The 22,708-nt window shown below is 44.9% G+C and overlaps 1 protein-coding gene across 6 annotated transcripts in view; it reads left to right on the plus strand.

Annotated features, from left to right (window-relative positions):
* The window catches only part of kif1b (kinesin family member 1B), a 286,078-nt gene that overhangs the window by 62,713 nt on the left and 200,657 nt on the right, over nt 1-22,708 (plus strand). For all 6 annotated transcript variants that reach the window (XM_060938398.1, XM_060938399.1, XM_060938400.1 and 3 more), the window contains exons 3-5: nt 19,920-19,996; nt 20,194-20,373; nt 20,606-20,671. In XM_060938398.1, coding sequence (XP_060794381.1) covers nt 19,920-19,996; nt 20,194-20,373; nt 20,606-20,671 — 323 coding nt within the window. The remainder of the gene's footprint in view (nt 1-19,919; nt 19,997-20,193; nt 20,374-20,605; nt 20,672-22,708) is intronic.

Below are 22,708 nucleotides of genomic sequence, written 5' to 3' on the forward strand. Positions count from 1 at the left end.
TTGCAAGGACTGACACGGACTAAATATGAAAGTAACTGCGTGGGCATCTTTACAGTCGGAAAAAGCTTTCATTGGATATTCATTTAGGTTCTTCAACAAGATGCATCATCTTGATTAGAGAGAGAGAGAGAGAGAGAGATCTAACTAGCTGAAAGCAGATGGGGGAGAGAGAGAGAGAGAAAGAGAGAGATCGATCTGTGACTGGCTGAAAGCAAATAAAGAGAGAGATCTGTGACTGGCTGAAAGCAGAGAGAGATCTCTGTGACTGGCTGAAAGCAGAGAGAGAGAGAGAGATCTCAGTGACTGGCTGAAAGCAGAGAGAGAGATAGATCTCGGTGACTGGCTGAAAGCAGAGAGAGAGAGAGAGATCTCTGTGACTGGCTGAAAGCAGAGAGAGAGAGATAGATCTCGGTGACTGGCTGAAAGCAGATAGAGAGAGAGAGATCTCTGTGACTGGCTGAAAGCAGATAGAGAGAGAGAGATCTCTGTGACTGGCTGAAAGCAGAGAGAGAGAGAGATCTCTGTGACTGGCTGAAAGCAGATAGAGAGAGAGAGATCTCTGTGACTGGCTGAAAGCAGAGAGAGAGAGAGATCTCTGTGACTGGCTGAAAGCAGATAGAGAGAGAGAGATCTCTGTGACTGGCTGAAAGCAGATAGAGAGAGAGAGATCTCTGTGACTGGCTGAAAGCAGAGAGAGAGAGAGAGATCTCTGTGACTGGCTGAAAGCAGATAGAGAGAGAGAGATCTCTGTGACTGGCTGAAAGCAGAGAGAGAGAGAGAGATCTCTGTGACTGGCTGAAAGCAGAGAGAGAGAGAGAGATCTCTGTGACTGGCTGAAAGCAGAGAGAGAGAGAGAGATCTCTGTGACTGGCTGAAAGCAGAGAGAGAGAGAGAGATCTCTGTGACTGGCTGAAAGCAGAGAGAGAGAGAGAGATCTCTGTGACTGGCTGAAAGCAGAGAGAGAGAGAGAGATCTCTGTGACTGGCTGAAAGCAGATAGAGAGAGAGAGATCTCTGTGACTGGCTGAAAGCAGATAGAGAGAGAGAGATCTCTGTGACTGGCTGAAAGCAGAGAGAGAGAGAGAGATCTCTGTGACTGGCTGAAAGCAGAGAGAGAGAGAGAGATCTCTGTGACTGGCTGAAAGCAGATAGAGAGAGAGAGATCTCTGTGACTGGCTGAAAGCAGAGAGAGAGAGAGAGATCTCTGTGACTGGCTGAAAGCAGAGAGAGAGAGAGAGATCTCTGTGACTGGCTGAAAGCAGAGAGAGAGAGAGAGATCTCTGTGACTGGCTGAAAGCAGAGAGAGGGAGAGATCTTGGTGACTGGCTGAAAGCAGATAGAGAGAGAGATCTCAGTGACTGGCAGATAGATAGATAGATAGATAGATAGATAGATAGATAGATAGATAGATAGATAGATAGATCTCAGTGACTGGCTGAAGACATGGAGCGCGAGAGAGAGAGGTGTCATGAGTGAGCATGAATCACCTTCACTGTCCCTCTCTTTTATTGTTTAAAATGAAAAAGCAATGATTGTGCATGCACAGGTGTGTGTGTGTGTGTGTGCGCGTGCTGTGATGCTGACCCTGGCTCCTATCTTGGCACAGTAAGGGGAAGTCCAGTGGAGGACCAGCCTGCAAAGCGGGCTCTTCTCCAGCAACTTAATTTACCCCCTAATCACTCACACACACACGCGCTAGGTGATGAGAGCAATGAGTGCGTCAGGCTTTTATAGCCTCTCTGGGCTTTGTGTTACAGGAAGAGAGCTCAGGTCAGAGGTGAGATTGCTCTTAATTTAGCTTGCCCCCCCCCCCCACACACACACACACACTTCATGACCTGATGCCCTAAAAGGCATCCTGCTCCATCCTCACAACCTCACGTGGACTGTGAGGCGGGAAAACGACCGAGAAGAAGCAGCAGCCTTTGTCACATGCACACTCGAGCACAGTGAAATTCATCCTCTGCAGTTAACCCATCTGAAGCAGTGAACACACCCAGAGCAGTGGGCAAGGCCACCCCATGTTAACCTCACTGCATGTCTTTGGACTGTGGGGGAAACCGGAACACCTTTAGGAAACCCACACAGACACGGAGAGAACATGCAAACTCTACACACAAAGGCCCTCGTCGGCCACTGGGCTCGAACCCAGAACCTTCTTGCTGTGAGGTGACAGTGCTAACCACTACACCACCGTCCCACCCAGTAACCTGATATGAACTCCAGCCTGGTCTCACCTGTACTTGTACGACCCCTCACACCTCAGCTTTCAGGCACACTCTTATCACGCTCCCGGGGGGGGACTTCACTCAAATCCCAGAATTTGGTTTTCTCATCAAGCAGTCATGTGACCTGTTAGAACGCGTTCGCGCTCGCGCTCTCTCTCTCTCTCTCTCTCTCTCTCTCTCTCTCTCTCTCTGTGTGCTGCATTATTGATGTGTGTAGTGAGATTAGGCAGTACAAACAGCCCAAGTGCAGCGAAGCCGTTTCCTCCTCAGTTAAAGTACAGTGTCTTTGATGACTAATTAGACAGTTGACCTATTAGACATGCACCAGTATTAAACTTTGATTTGCCGAACCATATGCCATTTATTGTGAAAGCAGCCTTCCATGTTTAAAAAAAAAAAATCGCAGATGTTTGTGTGTGAAAATGAATAATACTAATTTTGGTTTGGCTCAAATGAGGTTTAATTCCCTTTGACGTTATCTCGGCTATCAATTTTTTTATCCCCTGCTGTCCGAAAGGCCCGAAGGTGGATTATGTCGTGGCGATGTCCGTCCGTCCTGGGAAGGGTGCTCACCTTCTGTAATCAACTCCTCTCACAGTTTTTGGAGGAATTTCACAAAACTTGGCAGGATTCTTTGTTATATGTCGGTAATACACATTATAATTACGTTCAATTGAGTCACATTTTACCAGAGTTACAGCCCTTGATTAACAAAATGTATAACTTCGACAATTTCATGAGGGTGTACGTTCTTCTGAAATCAACTCCTCTTACAATTTGTGGAGGAATTTCACCAAACTTGGCAAAAGGCTTTGTTATATGACAGTTATACACACATTGAAATTTCGTTTAATTTGGGCAAATTTTCCCAGAGTTATGCTCTTGATTATTAACAAACTTGTACTTTGGCAATTTCATCAAGGTGTGCTTACTTTCTGAAATCAACTTTCCTCATAATTTTTTATTATCCGCTGCTGGCCGAAAGGCCCGAAGGGGGATCATGTCATGGCGATGTCCATCTGTCTGTCCCAGGAAGCGTACTCACCTTCTAAAATCGAGTCCTCTCACAATTTTTGGAGGAATTTCACGAAACTTGACAGGATTCTTTGTTATATGTCGGTAATACGCATATTGTAATTTCGTTCAGTTCAGTCGCATTTTACCAGAGTTATAGCATCGTTGCCAGCGGGGGATATTGTGTCTCAGAGCACTCTTGTTAAAAATAATGGTGTCAGGACATCTCAAACATTCTCTCACAATTCATTACAAACACAGCAAGCCATGAAATTTGTTATTAAATGGAATGCAGACTTTATTCAAAGTCGTTTAATTTCTTGTCACATTTTGTTTTGACTTTTTCCCCCCCCTTTCTTCGTAGTTTGGAAAACGCTCACTGGCCGCTTTAATAGGAACACCTACCTATACACCTACAGATCATGCAAGTACAAGTCAAGAGCTTCAGTTCATGTTAATGTTTATATCAAACACCAGAATGAGGAAAAATGTGATCTCTGGGACACTGATGGTTATTGGTAGTCTGGTTAACACCAGACCATATCACAAGTGAAATATGGTCTGGAATCTGCCTATTGAATTTCTCGTAGTGGAGGTGTGGTTTACGATTGTCAACGGCCGTTTATTGGACGTTGCGAATGTCTATCATTTGGCGTATACGTAGCCCATGGCCAATCATGGCAGTTGTACCCGGTGACGTAGTTAGAGCGACGAAGAGGTGAAGAAAGACTGTAACGCCAAACGCTGTTCTTTTTTTAAAACAAACTTTCGCTCTAAACTATTCAGAACAGTGTCTAAAGCTTGATCGAAAGTTTGGTTCGTATCGCTCGCCGCCATGTTAAATGTGATCCGTAAACAGTCCCAAATAAACTACAAGCTTCCGTTTGTCGAGTAGTACGCGTCACCGTCTTTCCACCCCTCCCCACTCTCTGATTGGCTCCCTAACTCAGGCGAGCCTTTAGACCATAGCTTCCATGCTGTCTTTTCAGATCAGAACGATTGTGCAAAGCAGCATGGAATTTCCCAGGCTAGGTTATTGGTGCTAGAAAGGCTAGTTTGAGTATTTTCACACACACAACACTCCCTGGATTTTACACAGAATGGTGTGATAAACAAAAAACAAACAAAAAACGTATGCAGCAGTTCCATGGGCAGAAATGCCTTGAAGGGTGCAGTGAGGGAGGTCCGAGGAGAATGGCCAGACTGGTTCGAACTGTCAGGAAGGCTACGGAAATTCAATCACTCTATACAATCGTGGTGAGCAGAAAAGCACCTCCGAATGAATGTACTGGTGTGTAGATGTTCCTAAAGTGGACAGTGAGTTTATGTTGTACTGTCACTGTGAATTATTAATTATTTCTATTCTCACATCCCATCGTTATTGGGATAAATCTTTAAAAAAAAAAACAAAACTGTTCAGCTCAACATTTGTTTACATATTTGTACTGTAATTTTAAATAAAGGAAATTTATTTTTCCTATTAGATAATAGGGCGGCACGGTGGTGTAGTGGTTAGCGCTGTCGCCTCACAGCAAGAAGGTCCGGGTTCGAGCCCCGTGGCCAGCGAGAGCCTTTCTGTGTGGAGTTTGCATGTTCTCCCCGTGTCCGCGTGGGTTTCCTCCGGGTGCTCCGGTTTCCCCCACAGTCCAAAGACATGCAGGTTAGGTTAACTGGTGACTCTAAATTGACCGTAGGTGTGAATGTGAGTGTGAATGGTTGTCTGTGTCTATGTGTCAGCCCTGTGATGACCTGGCGACTTGTCCAGGGTGTACCCCGCCTTTCGCCCGTAGTCAGCTGGGATAGGCTCCAGCTCGCCTGCGACCCTGTAGAACAGGATAAAGCGGCTAGAGATAATGAGATAATATTAGATAATAAGTACAATAGGAAATTGGTCTTGCGTCAAAACCGTATGAATCTGTTATGTGGTGATGTCTGGCCTGTGTGTGTTGTTGTGTACTGTTCCACCCTTAAAGCTAGATGGCCTTTCGATTTCATAAAATCGGTGAAATTTAGTTCCCTCTGAAATTTGATCATTGTGATTATATGTTTATTTCTGTAATATCTTTAAAAAAAAAGAGGCCATTCTGTGGCTGGGAAGTTATTTAATTTGAAGGGATTAAAGCAAATAATGTGCATGAAATCGCTCGCTTTGCACAGTCAAGCAGAAAGAGGAAGTCCGTGTACGCATGCACAGATTTACTTTCTTCTTCTTTTGGGTTTTACGGCAGCTGGCGTCCAGTGTTGCATTACTGCCATCTACAGGTTTAACTTTGAGCGTGCACGGACAGTTCCACTGACATTTGGTCACTAAACGAACAACTGATCACACCGAGGTGCTCGCTGACCGCCGATATTTATTAGTTTGGTCCTGCGTTTCCTTTCCTTTGTATATAACATAATGTCTTTTCTCACTTTCCGTTACTGCAGTCGGTCTTCAAGATCTCTTCATGAACCTTTTGTATACATATCAAGCAACATATGAACTGGTGCCTTTTGCAATTTTGGGTTTTTAAAAAAAAAAAAAATTCAAATTTTTACATTAAAAAATAGATTTTGACTTGGTTTCTAATGTAGTGATGTAGATGTGCCTTTTCATACTAAGAAATTTGAAAAATTAATTTTTCATGTTTCCATGGAAACAATTTCAGACTTGCACTACGTTCACACTGCAAGGCTTAATGCTCAATTCCGATTTTTTTTTGTGAAATCCGATTTTTTTGTGAGGTCGTTCACATTAACAAATATACGCGACTTGTATGTGATCCTCAGTATGAACGAAAAGCGACCTAAAAGTGTTCCGCATGCGCATTGCAGGATACGACGACGTCACAGGCAGTGGGCATGGCCAGTGTTTACGGAAGTAACCTAAAGTTTCCTGTGTATGACAGTAGCCAGCATGGAGTACCTGGCGATGATGCAGTTGTTGTTGCGACGGAGCCAGAACATGCACAATAGCCTGATGTTAAGGAGGAGGTTGAGAAGGAAGAAGGCAAGGGTTTTGGCTCAGGCGTTCTGTGGGGTAGTGACTGCAACCTCCGTTCAAAGGAACATGTGGGTGCGGAGTCGCATTGATGTCATGCGCCATGTTGTTGTAACTTTTTGTGAGAGACCCGCCACCTACTTCAGCGCAGAATAGTGACGTTTGTGGCTTGTTGATGACGTGTAAGTCGGATGAATGCGACCTGGCGGTTCAGACTGAAGTCGCATATGAAAAGAGCGGATAGGAATCGGAATTAGGACCACATATCCAAACGGCCTGGGTCGGATTTGAAAAAATCGGATCTGTGTCGTTCATATTGTCAATAAAAGATCGGATACAGGTCACATATGGGCAAAAAAATCGGATTTGAGTCACTTCAGCCTGCAGTGTGAACGTAGTGTTAGTCTCTCAGGTTAGTCTTAGGGGTAGGTTTTGTTTCCGGAGCAGAACTTGAAAACTATGAGTGGTATGGTCTTGAAAGTTGGTATATGTGTTGATTAAGTAATGTATATGTGCCTTTTGATACTAAGAAATGTGAGAAATTTTAATTTTTAGCTCACCTGGACCAAAGGTCCGGTGGGTTTATGCCATGGGCTGCTGAGGTCAGTGTAAAGAGGTAGGGTTGGGTTCCTGCAGCAGAACTTGAAAAATGTGACAAATAATGTCTTGGAACTTGGTGTATAGTTGGTATATAGAGTGGGGGATATAGATGACTCCGTCGTCTTTGTTCTCTCCTGCTTCAAATTTGTATCCCACAATGGCTTGTGCGAACGGGGAAAGCCCACTATTACCCCTTTTCCACCAAATCAGTTCCAGGGCTGGTTCGGGGCCAGTGCTGGTGCTGGTTCACAACTCGTTCAACTTGCAAGCCAGCTGAGAACCAGTTTGCTTTTCCATAGCTCGCGGTGCTAAGGGAAGCCACGTCATTACGTCGCTGTATACGTCAGTTACGTCGCTACATTTGCATAAACTTTGGCGCAAATATCGAAGCAAAAACAACACGGAAGAAGCAGCAACAACAACAATAATAATAATGGCTGACTTCGCGTTTGTACAGCTGCGGCTTCTCGTCGCTTAAAAATGGCGATCTTTCGTGGTCTTATTGTTGTTGGTCTTAACAACTCCGCCCCCCCGCTGACATAAGCGGTTCTTTCCTCTGGCCCAGCAGAGAGTTGGTGCTAGCCTGGAACCGTTTTTTCTGGCCCCAGAGCCAGTTCTTTGTCAGTGGAAACAGAAAACCCGGTTCCAAACTAAGCACTGGCCCCGAACCAGCCCTGGAACTGCTTTGGTGGAAAAGGGGCAAATGTGATGCATGGCATAGTATCTTGAATCGGGTCATGGTGAAGCAGGAAAAAATAGTGGAGAATGTAGGGCCACGTGGCTCTAAATTTATTAATTGTTTTATTTAAACAAAAAAACCCCCAAAAACAAATAAAATTCGAAGTCGGTGAGTCAAATTCTGTAGCTTTTGGTCCACTGAACAAAAATAATTGGGTGTCAGGGAAAATTCTTTTTACAACCTACACTTGAAAAATCTGAAAGGCAGTCAACCTTTAATATCCATGTCTGTGCTCTCTACTTCCTCCATACTGACACGTTCAACACTTTAAACTGCATTATAATAAATTTCCCCTGTCTCCTCGCTGATGAAGTGGTGGTCCTGGCACGGACATCTAACTGAAGCCTTGACTGTGTGTTGCTCTTGTGTTTGGGCCGTTGCTAGGTCAAGCGCGTGCTCTTCACATTAATCAGTCTCTCCCTCTTTTTTCCAGCTTTGCTTTCGCTGCAAACATGACTCCAACACCCCCACCCCCAACCAAAGCATCGGGATAGTCTGCTCGTGGCTTTAACATGCTGGCAAGCTCTGACATGGTCATGGGGACTTCAGCAGCAGCTGACCCCCTTTACGACTATAAATATCCTACAGTACATTCCTGAGGCACGGTCGTACTACGAGGCTTAACCCGCTGCTGCAATGCATGTAGGGACAGAGAGCAGGCCCGGTTGTCCAAACTCGCTAAATACCAGACATGGTTGTACATTGCTGTTTATTAAGACAGCAATGCAGCAAGACAGAAAGATGGGGGGGGGTGTGGACTGGGGGAAGGAATGTGTGGATTGAGGAGTGGAGGTGGGCAGAGGGGAATGAGACGACAGGAAAATATTCAACATGGCTGAAATGGTTTGCAGAGAGAAAGCACGAGCGAGATTGCATGGAGGAACGCTAGCGTTGCCGCATGCATAGTTGAAGTGCTAAACGTGTCGCGACCGAACGGTCTCATTTTAATAAATTACAAGCTGTTATGTCTGAGGTTCCTTCCTTTTGTGTTAAACCTGAATAGAAAGTGCTTGGGTAATGAACATTGCGTTTCTGTGCTGTGAGGTCATATGTCAGCCTGGCTTTCACTTCTTCTGGAGACTTGCTTGTGGGTTTATTTATTTATTTTTCTTCTTATTATTTTTTTAAGACCAAATGATTTACTTGCTGCAGTGGGCAATAAAAGAGAAGTGAAACTTTGTTATTCCCAGTTTAAAATACAGTACCAGTCAAAAGTTTGGACACTCCTACTCTACTTATTCATAGGTTTTTCTGTATTGACCGTTTTCTACATTGTAGAGCAGGGGTGGGCAATTATTTTTTCCATGGGGCCACGTGAGAAACAGAAAATTTTGTGGAGGGCCGGACCACAAGGCTGAACTAAATTCTGCATAATATTAATTGTATTTCTTTTATATAAAGCAATAAATAACGTTGTTTTTACAAGCTGCTAAGACTGGTAAGAGTATGGAAAAAAAACGAGGTTGCCTTACAAAAAATGTCATTTATTCAATCAAATTTCCCAAAACAATGGTTAACAAAATGTGAACGTTTGTACCTTTTTTTTTTTTCAGTCACATTCACCCCAAAACACAATAAAGACATCACAATATTGCCTTTCTACTCCAAATATCAAGCAAGATACATCATATTATAACCCCGATTCCAAAAAAAGTTCTGACAAAGTACAAATTGTAAATAAAAATGGAATGCAATAATTTACAAATCTCAAAAACTGATATTGTGTTCACAATAGAACGTAGACAACATATCAGATGTCGAAAGTGAGACGTTTTGAAATTTCATGCCAAATATTGGCTCATTTGAAATTTCATGACAGCAACACATCTCAAAAAAGTTGGGACAGGGGCAATAAGAGGCTGGAAAAGTTAAAGGTACAAAAAAGGAACAGCTGGAGGACCAAATTGCAACTCATTAGGTCAATTGGCAATAGGTCATTAACATGACTGGGTATAAAAAGAGCATCTTGGAGTGGCAGCGGCTCTCAGAAGTAAAGATGGGAAGAGGATCACCAATCCCCCTAAGGCTACGTTTACATTACGTCGAATCAGCGGATCATCAGATTAATGTTCTTAAAATGATTCGCGTTTACACTAAAACCGTTAGCCGTGCACACAGCAACACCAATACGCGGATACGCTCGGCTCCGCAGGCATCCTGCGCTCCAAATCACTCCGCCCTGAACAGCGAGTGCCCTCTGGAGGGTGTGCACTCCGGCCCTGCGCAGCTCACAGAGCGCGCGAGTGAAGTGAACAAGCCACGATTCGGGACTGAGCCGCTGTGTGTGTGATCCCAGCGCATATCACTTATTACTTGCAAGTGGAAGGATGGCAAGCCTAAAGACAATCATAACTACACAATGGGCAGTATTTGCATCAGTATTTGCAGTATTTTCATACTTTTATACTCTTTAATGAAAGGTGATACAAGGCGGAAGTCTGCGCCGTTTTTCAGCAGTCGCGTCACATGACCAACGCCAGCGAATCAGGAAGGTGGATGTCACAGTGACGTTGTCCAATGAGACGCCAGCTAGAGCTCAGCACAGCGTATTCGCGTATTCTCAATGTTTACACAGCACCGGAGCTGATACGATCTAGATTGAATACGTGGACGCTGGCGGATTCCCGTTTCCCCGCTTTTTCAGGGGGGTTAATGTAAACGGACAGTGCATCCGCGAAGAAAACGAGACAGATACGGTCTAGTGTAAACGTAGCCTAATTCTGCGCCGACAAATAGTGGAGCAATATCAGAAAGGAGTTCGACAGTGTAAAATTGCAAAGAGTTTGAACATATCATCATCTACAGTGCATAATATCATCAAAAGATTCAGAGAATCTGGAAGAATCTCTGTGCGTAAGGGTCAAGGCCGGAAAACCATACTGGGTGCCCGTGATCTTCGGGCCCTTAGACGGTACTGCATCACATACAGGCATGCTTCTGTATTGGAAATCACAAAATGGGCTCAGGAATATTTCCAGAGAACATTATCTGTGAACACAATTCACCATGCCATCCACCGTTGCCAGCTAAAACTCTATAGTTCAAAGAAGAAGCCGTATCTAAACATGATCCAGAAGCGCAGATGTCTTCTCTGGGCCAAGGCTCGTTTAAAATGGACTGTGGCAAAGTGGAAAACTGTTCTGTGGTCAGACGAATCAAAATGTGAAGTTCTTTATGGAAATCAGGGACGCCGTGTCATTCGGACTAAAGAGCAGAAGGACGACCCAAGTTGTTATCAGCGCTCAGTTCAGAAGCCTGCATCTCTGATGGTATGGAGTTGCATTAGTGCGTGTGGCATGGGCAGCTTACACATCTGGAAAGACACCATCGATGTTGAAAGGTATATCCAGGTTCTAGAGCAACATATGCTCCCATCCAGACGACGTCTCTTTCAGGGAAGACCTTGCATTTTCCAACATGACAATGCCAAACCACATACTGCATCAATTACAGCATCATGGCTGCGTAGAAGAAGGGTCCGGGTACTGAACTGGCCAGCCTGCAGTCCAGATCTTTCACCCATAGAAAACATTTGGCGCATCATAAAACGGAAGATACGACAAAAAAGACCTAAGACAGTTGAGCAACTAGAATCCTACATTAGACAAGAATGGGTTAACATTCCCCCCTCCTAGAACTGCCACCTTATTGTGGTGGAGGGGTTTGTGTGCTTGAATGATCCTAGGAGCTATGTTGTCGGGGGCATTATGCCCCTGTTAGGGTTTCCCAAGGCAGACAGGTCCTAGGTGACAGGCCAGACCAAGAGCAGTTCACCAAAAAACCCCTATGGAGAAAAAATCCAGGACCGTGACGTCGCCCGGTAGGACGCAGCCGGGGCCCCACCCTGGAGCCAGGCCCGGGGTTGGGGCTCGTATGCGAGCGCTTGGTGGTCGGGCCTTTGCCCATGGGGCCCGGCCGGGCTCAGCCCGAAGAGGCGACGTGGGCCCGACCTCCTGTGGGTTCACCACCCACAGAGGTAGCAGTAGGGGTTTGGTGCAGTGTGGATTGGGTGGCAGTCGAAGGCAGGGGCCTCGACGACCTGATCCCCGGACACAGCGGCTGGCTGTTGGGACATGGAATGTCACTTCGCTGGGGGGGAAGGAGCCTGAGCTTGTGCGGGAGGTTGAGAGGTACCGGCTAGAGATAGTCGGGCTCACCTCCACGCACAGCTTGGGCTCTGGAACCCAGCTCCTCGAGAGGGGCTGGACTTTCCACTTCTCTGGAGTCGCCCATGGTGAGCGGCGGCGGGCTGGTGTGGGCTTCCTTATAGCTCCCCAGCTCAGCCGCCATGTGTTGGAGTTTACCCCAGTGAACGAGAGGGTCGCCTCTCTGCGCCTTCGGATTGGGGAGAGGGCTCTTGCTGTTGTTTGTGCCTACGGGCCAAATAGCAGTATAGAGTATCCGGCCTTCTTGGAGTCCCTGGGAGAGGTACTGAGGGGTGCTCAGACTGGGGACTCCATTGTGCTACTGGGGGACTTCAATGCTCACGTGGGCGATGACAGTGACACCTGGAGGGGCGTGGTTGGGAGGAACGGCCTCCCCGATCTGAACCCGAGTGGTGTTTTGTTATTGGACTTCTGTGCTAGTCACAGTTTGTCCATAACGAACACCATGTTCGAGCATAGGGGTGTCCATAAGTGCACGTGGCACCAGGACACCTTAGGTCGGAGGTCGATGATCGACTTTGTAGTCGTGTCATCTGATCTCCGACCCTATGTCTTGGACACTCGGGTGAAGAGAGGGGCTGAGTTGTCAACTGATCACCACCTGGTGGTGAGTTGGATCCGCTGGCGGAGGAGGAAGCTGGACAGACCTGGCAGGCCCAAACGTATGGTGAGGGTCTGCTGGGAACGTCTGGCCGAGCACTCTGTTGGGGAGGTCTTTAACTCCCACCTCCGGGAGAGCTTTTCCCAGCTTCCGAGGGAGGCGGGGGACATTGAGTCTGAGTGGACCATGTTCTCTACCTCCATTGTGGACGCAGCTGTTCGGAGCTGTGGCCGCAAGGTCTCCGGTGCCTGTCGTGGCGGCAATCCCCGAACCCGGTGGTGGACACCGGAAGTAAGGGATGCCGTCAAGCTGAAGAAGGAGTCCTATCGGGCCATGTTGACCTCCGGGACTCCTGAGGCAGCCGACGGGTATCGGCAGGCCAGGCGTGCTGCAGCTCGGGCAGTTGCGGAGGCAAAAACTCGGAACTGGGAGGAGTTCGGGGAGGCCATGGAGAAGGACTATCGGTCGGCCTCGAAGAAATTCTGGCAAACCGTCCGGCGCCTCAGGAGGGGGAAGCAGTACTCTGCCAACACTGTTTACAGTGCGGGTGGGGAGCTGTTGACCTCGACTGGGGACATTGTCGGGCGGTGGAAGGAATACTTTGAGGATCTCCTCAATCCCACCGTCATGTCTTCCACTGAGGAGACTGAGGCTGATGACTCAGAGGTGGACTCGTCCATTACCCAAGCCGAAGTCACTGAGGTGGTTTGCAAGCTCCTCGGTGGCAAGGCACCGGGGGTGGATGAGATCCGCCCTGAGTATCTCAAGTCTCTGGATGTTGTGGGGCTGTCTTGGTTGACACGCCTCTGCAACATCGCGTGGCGGTCGGGGACAGTGCCTCTGGAGTGGCAGACTGGGGTGGTGGTCCCTCTTTTTAAGAAAGGGGACCGGAGAGTGTGCTCCAATTATAGGGGAATCACACTTCTCAGCCTCCCAGGGAAAGTTTACTCCAGGGTACTGGAGAGGAGAATTCGACCGATAGTCGAACCTCGGATCCAGGAGGAACAATGCGGTTTTCGTCCTGGTCGCGGAACACTGGACCAGCTCTATACCCTTCATAGGGTGCTCGAGGGTTCATGGGAGTTTGCCCAACCAGTCCACATGTGCTTTGTGGATCTGGAGAAGGCATTCGACCGTGTCCCCCGTGGTATTCTGTGGGGGGTGCTTCGGGAGTATGGGGTTCGGGGCTCTTTGCTAAGGGCTGTCCGGTCCCTGTACGAACGGAGCAGGAGTCTGGTTCGCATTGCCGGCAGTAAGTCAGACCTGTTCCCAGTGCATGTTGGACTCCGTCAGGGCTGCCCTTTGTCACCGGTTCTGTTCATAATTTTTATGGACAGAATTTCTCGGCGCAGCCAGGGGCCGGAAGGAATCCTGTTTGGGAACCACAGGATTTCATCTCTGCTTTTTGCGGATGATGTTGTCCTGTTGGCTTCTTCAAACCAGGACCTTCAGCATGCACTGGGGCGGTTTGCAGTCGAGTGTGAAGCGGCTGGGATGAGAATCAGCACCTCCAAGTCCGAGGCCATGGTTCTCGACCGGAAAAGGGTGGCTTGCCCTCTCCAGGTTGGTGGAGAAGTCCTGCCTCAAGTGGAGGAGTTTAAGTATCTCGGGATCTTGTTCACGAGTGAGGGAAGGATGGAGCGTGAGATCGACAGGCGGATCGGTGCAGCCTCCGCAGTGATGCGGTCGCTTTACCGGTCCGTCGTGGTGAAGAAGGAGCTGAGCCAAAAGGCGAAGCTCTCAATTTACCGGTCGATCTACGTTCCGACTCTCACCTATGGTCATGAGCTTTGGGTAATGACAGAAAGAACAAGATCGCGGATACAAGCGGCTGAAATGAGTTTCCTTCGCAGGGTGGCTGGGCGCTCCCTTAGAGATAGGGTGAGAAGCACAGTCACTCGGGAGGAGCTCGGAGTAGAGCCGCTGCTCCTCCACATCGAGAGGAACCAGCTGAGGTGGCTCGGGCATCTTTTTCGGATGCCTCCTGGACGCCTCCCTGGGGAGGTGTTCCAGGCATGTCCCCCCGGGAGGAGGCCCCGGGGAAGACCCAGGACACGCTGGAGGGACTATGTCTCTCGGCTGGCCTGGGAACGCCTCGGTGTTCTTCCCGAGGAGCTGGCCGAGGTGTCTGGGGAAAGGGAAGTTTGGGCTTCCATGCTTAGACTGCTGCCTCCGCGACCCGGTCCTGGATAAGCGGAAGAAGACGAGACGAGACGGGTTAACATTCCTATCCCTAAACTTGAGCAACTTGTCTCCTCAGTCCCCAGACGTTTACAGACTGTTGTAAAGAGAAAAGGGGATGTCTCACAGTGGTAAACATGGCCTTGTCCCAACTTTTTTGAGATGTGTTGTTGTCATGAAATTTAAAATCACTTAATTTTTCTCTTTAAATGATACATTTTCTCAGTTTAAACATTTGATATGTCATCTATGTTCTATTCTGAATAAAATATGGAATTTTGAAACTTCCACATCATTGCATTCCATTTTTATTTACAATTTGTACTTTGTCCCAACTTTTTTGGAATCGGGGTTGTATAATAATGATGCCCACATTTGTAGTCTAATCACCTCATTTGGTGTTTTTCAGTTTTTTATTTGTTCAGTGAGAGAAATCTAGTCTCTGTCGGTCTTTAACGAGTGCATCAAAGTCAGGTTGAATGTCTGAGGTGGAGATGCGAAGCACAGCTGACAGATGATCATCAGTCGATTCGGTGTAGGTATCAGATCTACAGATCGGCTCGGGCTCCGGCGCCTGCTGGTGACGTTACACTATGTGATTAGCTGGACCGTTTGAAGGATGACGTACAAGTTTGTGGTTGGTCTGGACAAATTACGGAAGTAGTTATCGCGGGATTAGGTTTCGTGGGATTTCATGTCACGTTCGTGTCGCGCGCATTGCGTTTTTGTTGAACACAACTTCAAAATAAAAGCAATGCACATTCAGTCCATGCATGAGGTAAAATTAGAAAATATGTTTATTTTGTAATTTCTAATTAACCTTACGCGGGCCGCTCAGAATGAACCAGAAGGCCGGATGCGGCCCGCAGGCCGTAAAATGCCCAGGTCTGTTGTAGAACAATACTGAAGACATTAAAACTGTGAAATAACATCCATCTGTAACCGCTTATCCTGTGCAGGGTCATGGGCAAGCTGGAGCCTATCCCAGCTGACTATGGGCGAAAGGCGGGGTACACCCTGGACAAGTCGCTAGGTTATCGCAGGGCTGACACATACACACAGACAACCATTCACACTCATTCACACCTACGGTCAATTTAGAGCCACCAATTAGCCTAACCTACGTGTCTTTTGGACTGTGGAGGAAACCAGAGCACCCAGAGGAAACCCACACAGACACGGAAAGAACATGCAAACTCCACACAGAAAGGCCTCCATCGGCCACTGGGCTCGAACCCAGAGCCTTCTTGCCGTGAGGCGACAGTGCTAACCACTACACCACCCTTCAAGAAAAACAGTGTTTAATATTTTAGATTCTTTAGCGTAGCTAGCGTTTACTTTGATGCTTTACACACTATTGGCATTGTCTTAACCAGCTTCATGAGGTCGTCACCTGGAACGCTTTTCAAGTAGCAGGTGCCTCGTCAAAAGTTAATTAGTGCAATTTCTTGCCTTCTTAATGTGTTAGAGATCCAATAGTAAATAATAAAAAATACAGTAAATAGCCCTATTCCATCCACAATTATAGTAATCCGTGTTATGTCAAGAACCGCTCAACTAAGTAAAGACAAACGATATGCATCATTTACTTTGACATGAAGAGTCTTTTTATTAATTAAAAAAAAAGAAAACAACTAAAAGAAAAACCAATGAATTAAGAGGTGCATCCAGTATAATACAGTAACTTTTGACTGGTACTGTATTATTATTGTTAGCGTAATCACCCTGACTTTTACTAGGGACAGAAAAATACTCGTTTCTCAAATGCATCTTGGTCTTAAACTTGTCTAAGATTAATTTTTTTTTTTCCCCCTGAAGCCTTCAAGTGCAGTTTAGATAAAGAGGTAAAGAGAGGGGAAGATCCACAACCACATTACTGAATCCACAAATTTCAAGTTTCTTGTGCTTTTTCAAATAAATTCCTTGTCAAATTCCTGATTTGTAATGGAAATGTAAATCTGTGTTCAGTGTTAATGTTCCTCACAGTTTGGTTTTACGCCATATGGTATTGCATTGGGGGGAAAAATGAACAAGAGTACCGAATTTTTTTTTTTTTTCAGCTGCTCTCATTTATGAGCCGGTGAATCGATTGTTTTTCAGTTAATTGACCTGAAGTGATCATTCATTTATTAAATGTTTTTTTTTTCAGTCCCAAATAAAATAGCATTTTCAGATTCATCTATAGAAACGATAAACACTAGAGAAAGAAGAAGAAAAAAACCTTTGTCACATGCACACTTCAAGCACAGTGAAATTTATCCTCTGCATTTAACCCATCTGAAGCAGTGAACACACGTGCGCGCGCGCACCCAGAGCAGTGGGCAGCCACACTAAAGTGCCCGGGGAGCAGTCAGGGGTCGGGTACCTTGCTCAAGGGCACTTTAGCCCAAGGCCGCCCCATGTTAACCTAACCTGCATGTCTTTGGACTGTGGGGGAAACCGGAGCACCCGGAGGAAACCCACACAGACACAGGGAGAACATGCAAACTCCACACAGAAAGGCCCTCGCCGGCTGCTGGGTTCGAACCCAGAACCTTCTTGCTGTGAGGCAACAGCGCTAACCACTACACCACCGTGCCGCCTTAAAAAAAAAGTGTCTGTTTGGAAATTTTAAGTAATTACCTATAATTATAAGGAATATGATGATGCATTAACTTTTTTATAAGTAACTTGAGTAACTTATGTTCAGTTTGGAAATTGGAATGTTCCATCCAGGTTTTTTTTTTTTTTTTTGGGGGGTGGAAAATAAAGCATGCAATAAATGACATGCATTTATTTACAGCTTTTTAAATTTTTTTCCTTAAATTTTTAATTATTCTTCATATGACAAACCTTTACAAGCAAAACGTTTCGAAAATGTCATAACCGTAAATCCACCAAAAAAAAAAAGTGCAGGCGGCACGGTGGTGTAGTGGTTAGCACTGTCTCCTCACAGCAAGAAGGTTCTGGGTTCGAGCCCAGTGGCTGACAGGAGCCTTTCTGTGCGGAGTTTGCATGTTCTCCTCGTGTCCGCGTGGGTTTCTTCCGGGTGCTCCAGTTTCCCCTACAGTCCAAAGACATGCAGGTTAGGTTAACTGGTGGCTCTAAATTGACCGTAAGTGTGAATGTGAAGGCGTGTGAATGGGTGTCTGTGTCTATGTGTCAGCCCTGTGGTGATCTGGCGACTTGTCCAGGGTGTACCCCGCCTTTCGCTCATAGTTAGCTCGGATAGGCTCCAGCTTGCCCGTGACCCTGCACAGGATAAGGGGTTATAGATAATGGATGCATGGATGGATGGATGGATGTATAAATAGAATGGAGAGTATTTTTATTTGTTTGTCTATTTATTTAGGCCATAAATATAATGAAAAATTCAAGCAGTGAAATTCATTCTGGCTGTCCTGATGGAATGGATTGACAATGGTGAAATCGTGGTTTTAAAAACAGCATGCAGTCCTGCTTTTAAAAATGTTTGTAGTCGAAGTTAAAAAAAAAATAATAATAATAATAATTCAGGCATTTCATAATTAGTACCCTGAATCAAAATCGGTTTGAATCATGAGATTCTCCCTCATACTGTTCCGATATCATTTTAAGGCTAGTTATCCTGAACATTTCATTTATATTTTAATAAACATATATATTTGTTTCGACTTGTCCAGGGTGTACCCCGCCTTTCGCCCGTAGTCAGCTGGGATAGGCTCCAGCTTGCCTGCGACCCTGTAGAAGGATAAAGCGGCTAGAGATAATGAGATGAGATATATTTGTTTCCTAGAATTTTTTTTTACTTAAGAACTCAAGCTATGTGAACGCTATAGTCTATAGAATCACGGAGTCGTATTATGAAATTATTGCTCACATAGGACACTATTTACCAGATTCATAGGTGCAATGTATAACGGGGGTTCTCAACCTTTTCTACTCTGAGGCCCACCTATTCATGCTTGTAACGAGTCGGGGCCCATTAAAAAAGATCCCCAATTACTTTGGCTCATCTATTCTATTAGAATCTAATAATCTATTATAAAGTGTATTAATGGAACGCAACATCACTCCCTGTGACAGATGGGAGCCCAGGAATTAAATAAATGCAGTAAAAACAAATGTTTAATTGTAGGTATTGTATTTAAAACTGTACGGATGTGCCAGAAGTCAGATGATGCATGCAGGGCATTCTCAGTCAAAAGGGATCCGAAAGTGGAGTCTGGTCCATTTACATAAGAACTTATTGCCATGTTTGTGTACAGAAAATAAGCAATTTATTAAAACCAAGAAGTACACTCCAAAAGATGTGGCTATAGAAACCACTCAATGGGATTAGATCCTTACCGTACATGCCAAGAAGGATTTTTCTGATGAAAGAAATTTACTAGCTAAATTTGACATTAGTAGAATAAGTTTTGATCCTACTGTAGCCGGAACTAAATACAAAGACGATAGTTATGCATACTATTAATTAACTTAATGTGAAGATAATTAACAGATAATCAACAGATTTAAGTTTGTTTGTTTTTTTCAAAGATTGTGTTTATTTTTTTAGTCTTTTGTATTTGTATCCATACATGCACGACCCCACCAGCTCTGCTGATCAATTTATCGTATTTAAATAAAGTTATTCGTCCACTTTTTATAATGAATAAATTAATTGGAAAATTATCCATCCATTGAGTTCCCTGACATCTCAAACGACTTGGTGCTGCAGACATCATTCTACATGGACACACAAATGAAATCCTGGAAGAGCACGGAGGCGTGTAAATTTTTATATGTGGCTGGGATAAAGATCTGGGGATCAGGACACTACAAGATAAATCCTGTATCATTTTTGCCCAGGTAAATGGGAGTTTCTGGGCTTTTTGTATGCATCTTTGCGATGGTTGCTAGGACGCTACGAGTTTTAGTATTGGGTGTAAACAAACTACAGCTGCTCGATTCTCAATCCTCCCTGTTCTTCTCTTCCAGCAGGCATGACAGACCCATATAATTTACCCACAAACGTATTTATTTATTCAGCCCTCTGTGCTTGCTCTCTCTTTCTCTCTCTCTCTCTCTCTCTCAATCTGTGTGCATGCACGGGTTAAATGCAGAGGAGGAATGTGACAAAAATAAAGACTTGTTCTTCTTAATTTACCCACAAATATGTATTCCACTTGAAAAGTGTACAGCAAACCAGCTACCGGATTTGGGACACTACAACATCCTGAACTATTTAGTATTTGGCTTCAAACTTGAAAAAAATTCATGGCGCAGTGGGCCGTGGCCCAGTGGTCGAGAAACACTGATATGACATAAAGCTCTCACAAGAGTCTTTGAGCCATTTATATCTTTTCTCTGAGAAAGTAGACCAGATAAAAAGGGTTCAGTAAATAGCGCACTCAAGATAAATATTTCTTTACACAACGTTAATGGTTTCTTTCCTGTTCTTTTCCCAGGTATATTGAATCCCAAAAACCCGAAAGAGCCACCAAAGTCCTTCAGCTTTGACCACTCGTACTGGTCACACACCACGGTAATGTCTTTCATGTCTCTCTTCATGAATTTCTCCTTTCTCTTTCCTTTCCATCTCAGTGTGCACAACAGGCATTTTTACAGCATGAGCACAACAAATGTTACTCAGATGCCTGTTGTGCAGATTATATGAGCAATTAATCTTCATCCTTCACAATAAAACGTATGCTAACGCGAGCTTTTCTCTTCTGGTTCTAGCCGGACGACCCCTGCTTTGCAGCGCAGAGCCAGGTGTACAATGACATCGGGAAGGAGATGCTGCAGCACGCCTTCGAAGGCTACAACGTTTGCATATTTGCTTATGGCCAGACTGGCGCTGGCAAGTCCTACACAATGATGGGAAAGCAGGAAGAAGGACAGGAAGGCATCATTCCTCAGGTTCATATGGATTATCTTTTATTTCTAAGCGTAATGAAAGGAAGGAAAAGGACAGCAGAGGTGAATGAGTCAGGTTTATCTGAGCAGCAAGCGTAGCCTGAAGACATTAAGGAATTAAGATCACTGTCTCAAGCATCTAGCAGCGGTTTGAGTTATTTGTGTGCTTTATTGATCAGTCTCTCTCTCTCTCCGTGCTGCCTAATGCACCATTTTCATCCCTCTTGCCTTGCAGCTCTGTGAAGAACTCTTTGAGAAAATCAATGACAACAACAACGATGATATCTCTTATTCAGTGGAGGTGAGTGGCACGGTCCTCCTGCGGACATTCCCAAAATCACCTGGTGGGAAGCACTGGAGAAATTTGAGTTCTCAACTCGTTCTCAGCAGATTTAAAAAAAAAAACAGCCCATGTTAGAAAAATCAGTTATATTTTGAGAGATAAATCTACAGCAGTCTAATGCAGGAGTCCTCAACCTTACTTTGAAGCCCGCCTATTCATACTTATAACGAGTCGGGGCCCATTAAAAAAGATCCCTAATTATTTTGGCTCATCTATTCTATTAGAATCTAATAATCTATTGTAAAGTGTATTAATGGAACGCAACATCACTCCCTGTTACACATGGGAGCCCAGGAATTAAATAAATGCAATAAAAACAAATTTTTAATTGTAGGTATTGTATTTAAAACCGTATGGATGTACCAGAAACCAAACTATGCATGCAGGTCATTTTCAGTCAAAAGGGATCCAAAAGTGGAGTCTGGTCCATTAACACAAGACCTTATTGCTATGTTTGTGTACAGCAAACAAACAAGTTATTAAAACCAAAAAGTACACGCAAAAAAAGTGGATATAGAAACCACTCGATGGGATTAGATCCTTACACGCTAACAAAGAAGGATTTTTTTTTCTACAAGTTGGAAAATTATCCATCCGTTGAGTTCCCCGACATCTCAAACTACCTGGTGCTGCAGACATCGTTCTACACGGACACACAGATAAAAACCTGGAAGAGCATGGAGGCGTGTAACTTTTTATATGTGGCTGGATTAAAGATCTGGGGATCAGGACGCGACAAGATAGACGGCGAGAGACGGATCTAAGTGCAGGAAGGGTGTTTATTAGCAGGCGTGAGATTTACAAAAGCAAAACAGAATCATAAAGCAGGGTATTTAAACAGCGTTATAAACATGGCTAGAAACAAGCGTGATAATACTTCGCAAAGCCTCTGTGAAAACAGCGTCCGTATCTGTGCGTACTGATCACGCTCAAATCAGTATCAGGTGTTTCCTATAACGGCCGGGTTCCAAAAGTGCACGCGACGCGCTCCATGAGTGGGCGTGGCCACTCAAGCTCAAGTGCTCAAAGGCGTGACGGTCAAGTGTTCACCTGCTGTGTGACCATAACTTTTAGCTCACGTGTATATCGCCATAACAATGCCTCATTTTCATCGATAACCCCTCACAAAAATTAGCTTGGAAAAAAAATTCACAGCCTGCTAGATGGCGCTTTGTGGGCCGCGGCCTTGTGGTTGAGAGACGCTGGTCTAATGGACTGGTGTCACATTCAAGATACTGTATATTCCCACTCTGCTCTTAGTGTTCCATCATGGATCCACCATTGACCAGGATAAACTAGTTACTGAAAATGAATGAAAAGAATGAATAAACAAAGGAAAGGGGAAAATATTTGCTCAGTCCAAAAATAAATGCAATGTAATTTGGGCACATTGTCTCATGTAAGCTGTAATTCCCATAATTCTGTTCACCGGACCAACGTTTCAAGAAACATTGTGAACCAAACTTTTCTTTTCTGAATAGTTCAGTCCAAGAAAGACACTGATGAATAGAAATTACGATTTTGGCCATGTTTGTCATTTTTCAGTCGAAAAAAATAGGCTCTATATCGTGGGGGGGAACCTGAATTTAATTCAGTTAATTTTACTGTTTTTGTATGCTCCCGACCACTGCATTATCTGAAATTAGTCTAAATACAGAGGTGATTATAAGAAACCGTGCACACTGAGTGGTCGAGATCACCTCGAGTGACTCAGCAAAATGACGGCCAATCGTTTCCTCACTGTAAGTGAGGAAGAATTAGAAATGAAAGAAAATGCTGTTCCTAAAAGCACTAAAGATGCTACGACGTTTGGTCTAAAACTATTCAAAGGTATGGTGTAATTGTGATTTTTATTTAATCTATTTCAAAATAAAGTACTTGATGCGAGTCGGTGTAGATAAGTGACAAGTCTGCGCGCGTTATATTTGCATACTACTTTCTGAAGTTTGAAATAATTTATTAAATAGCCACCTGTGTATTTATACTACAACAATT

This window comes from Neoarius graeffei, chromosome 13 (assembly GCF_027579695.1).
Source record: "Neoarius graeffei isolate fNeoGra1 chromosome 13, fNeoGra1.pri, whole genome shotgun sequence".
In the NCBI taxonomy this organism is placed as follows: domain Eukaryota; kingdom Metazoa; phylum Chordata; class Actinopteri; order Siluriformes; family Ariidae; genus Neoarius; species Neoarius graeffei.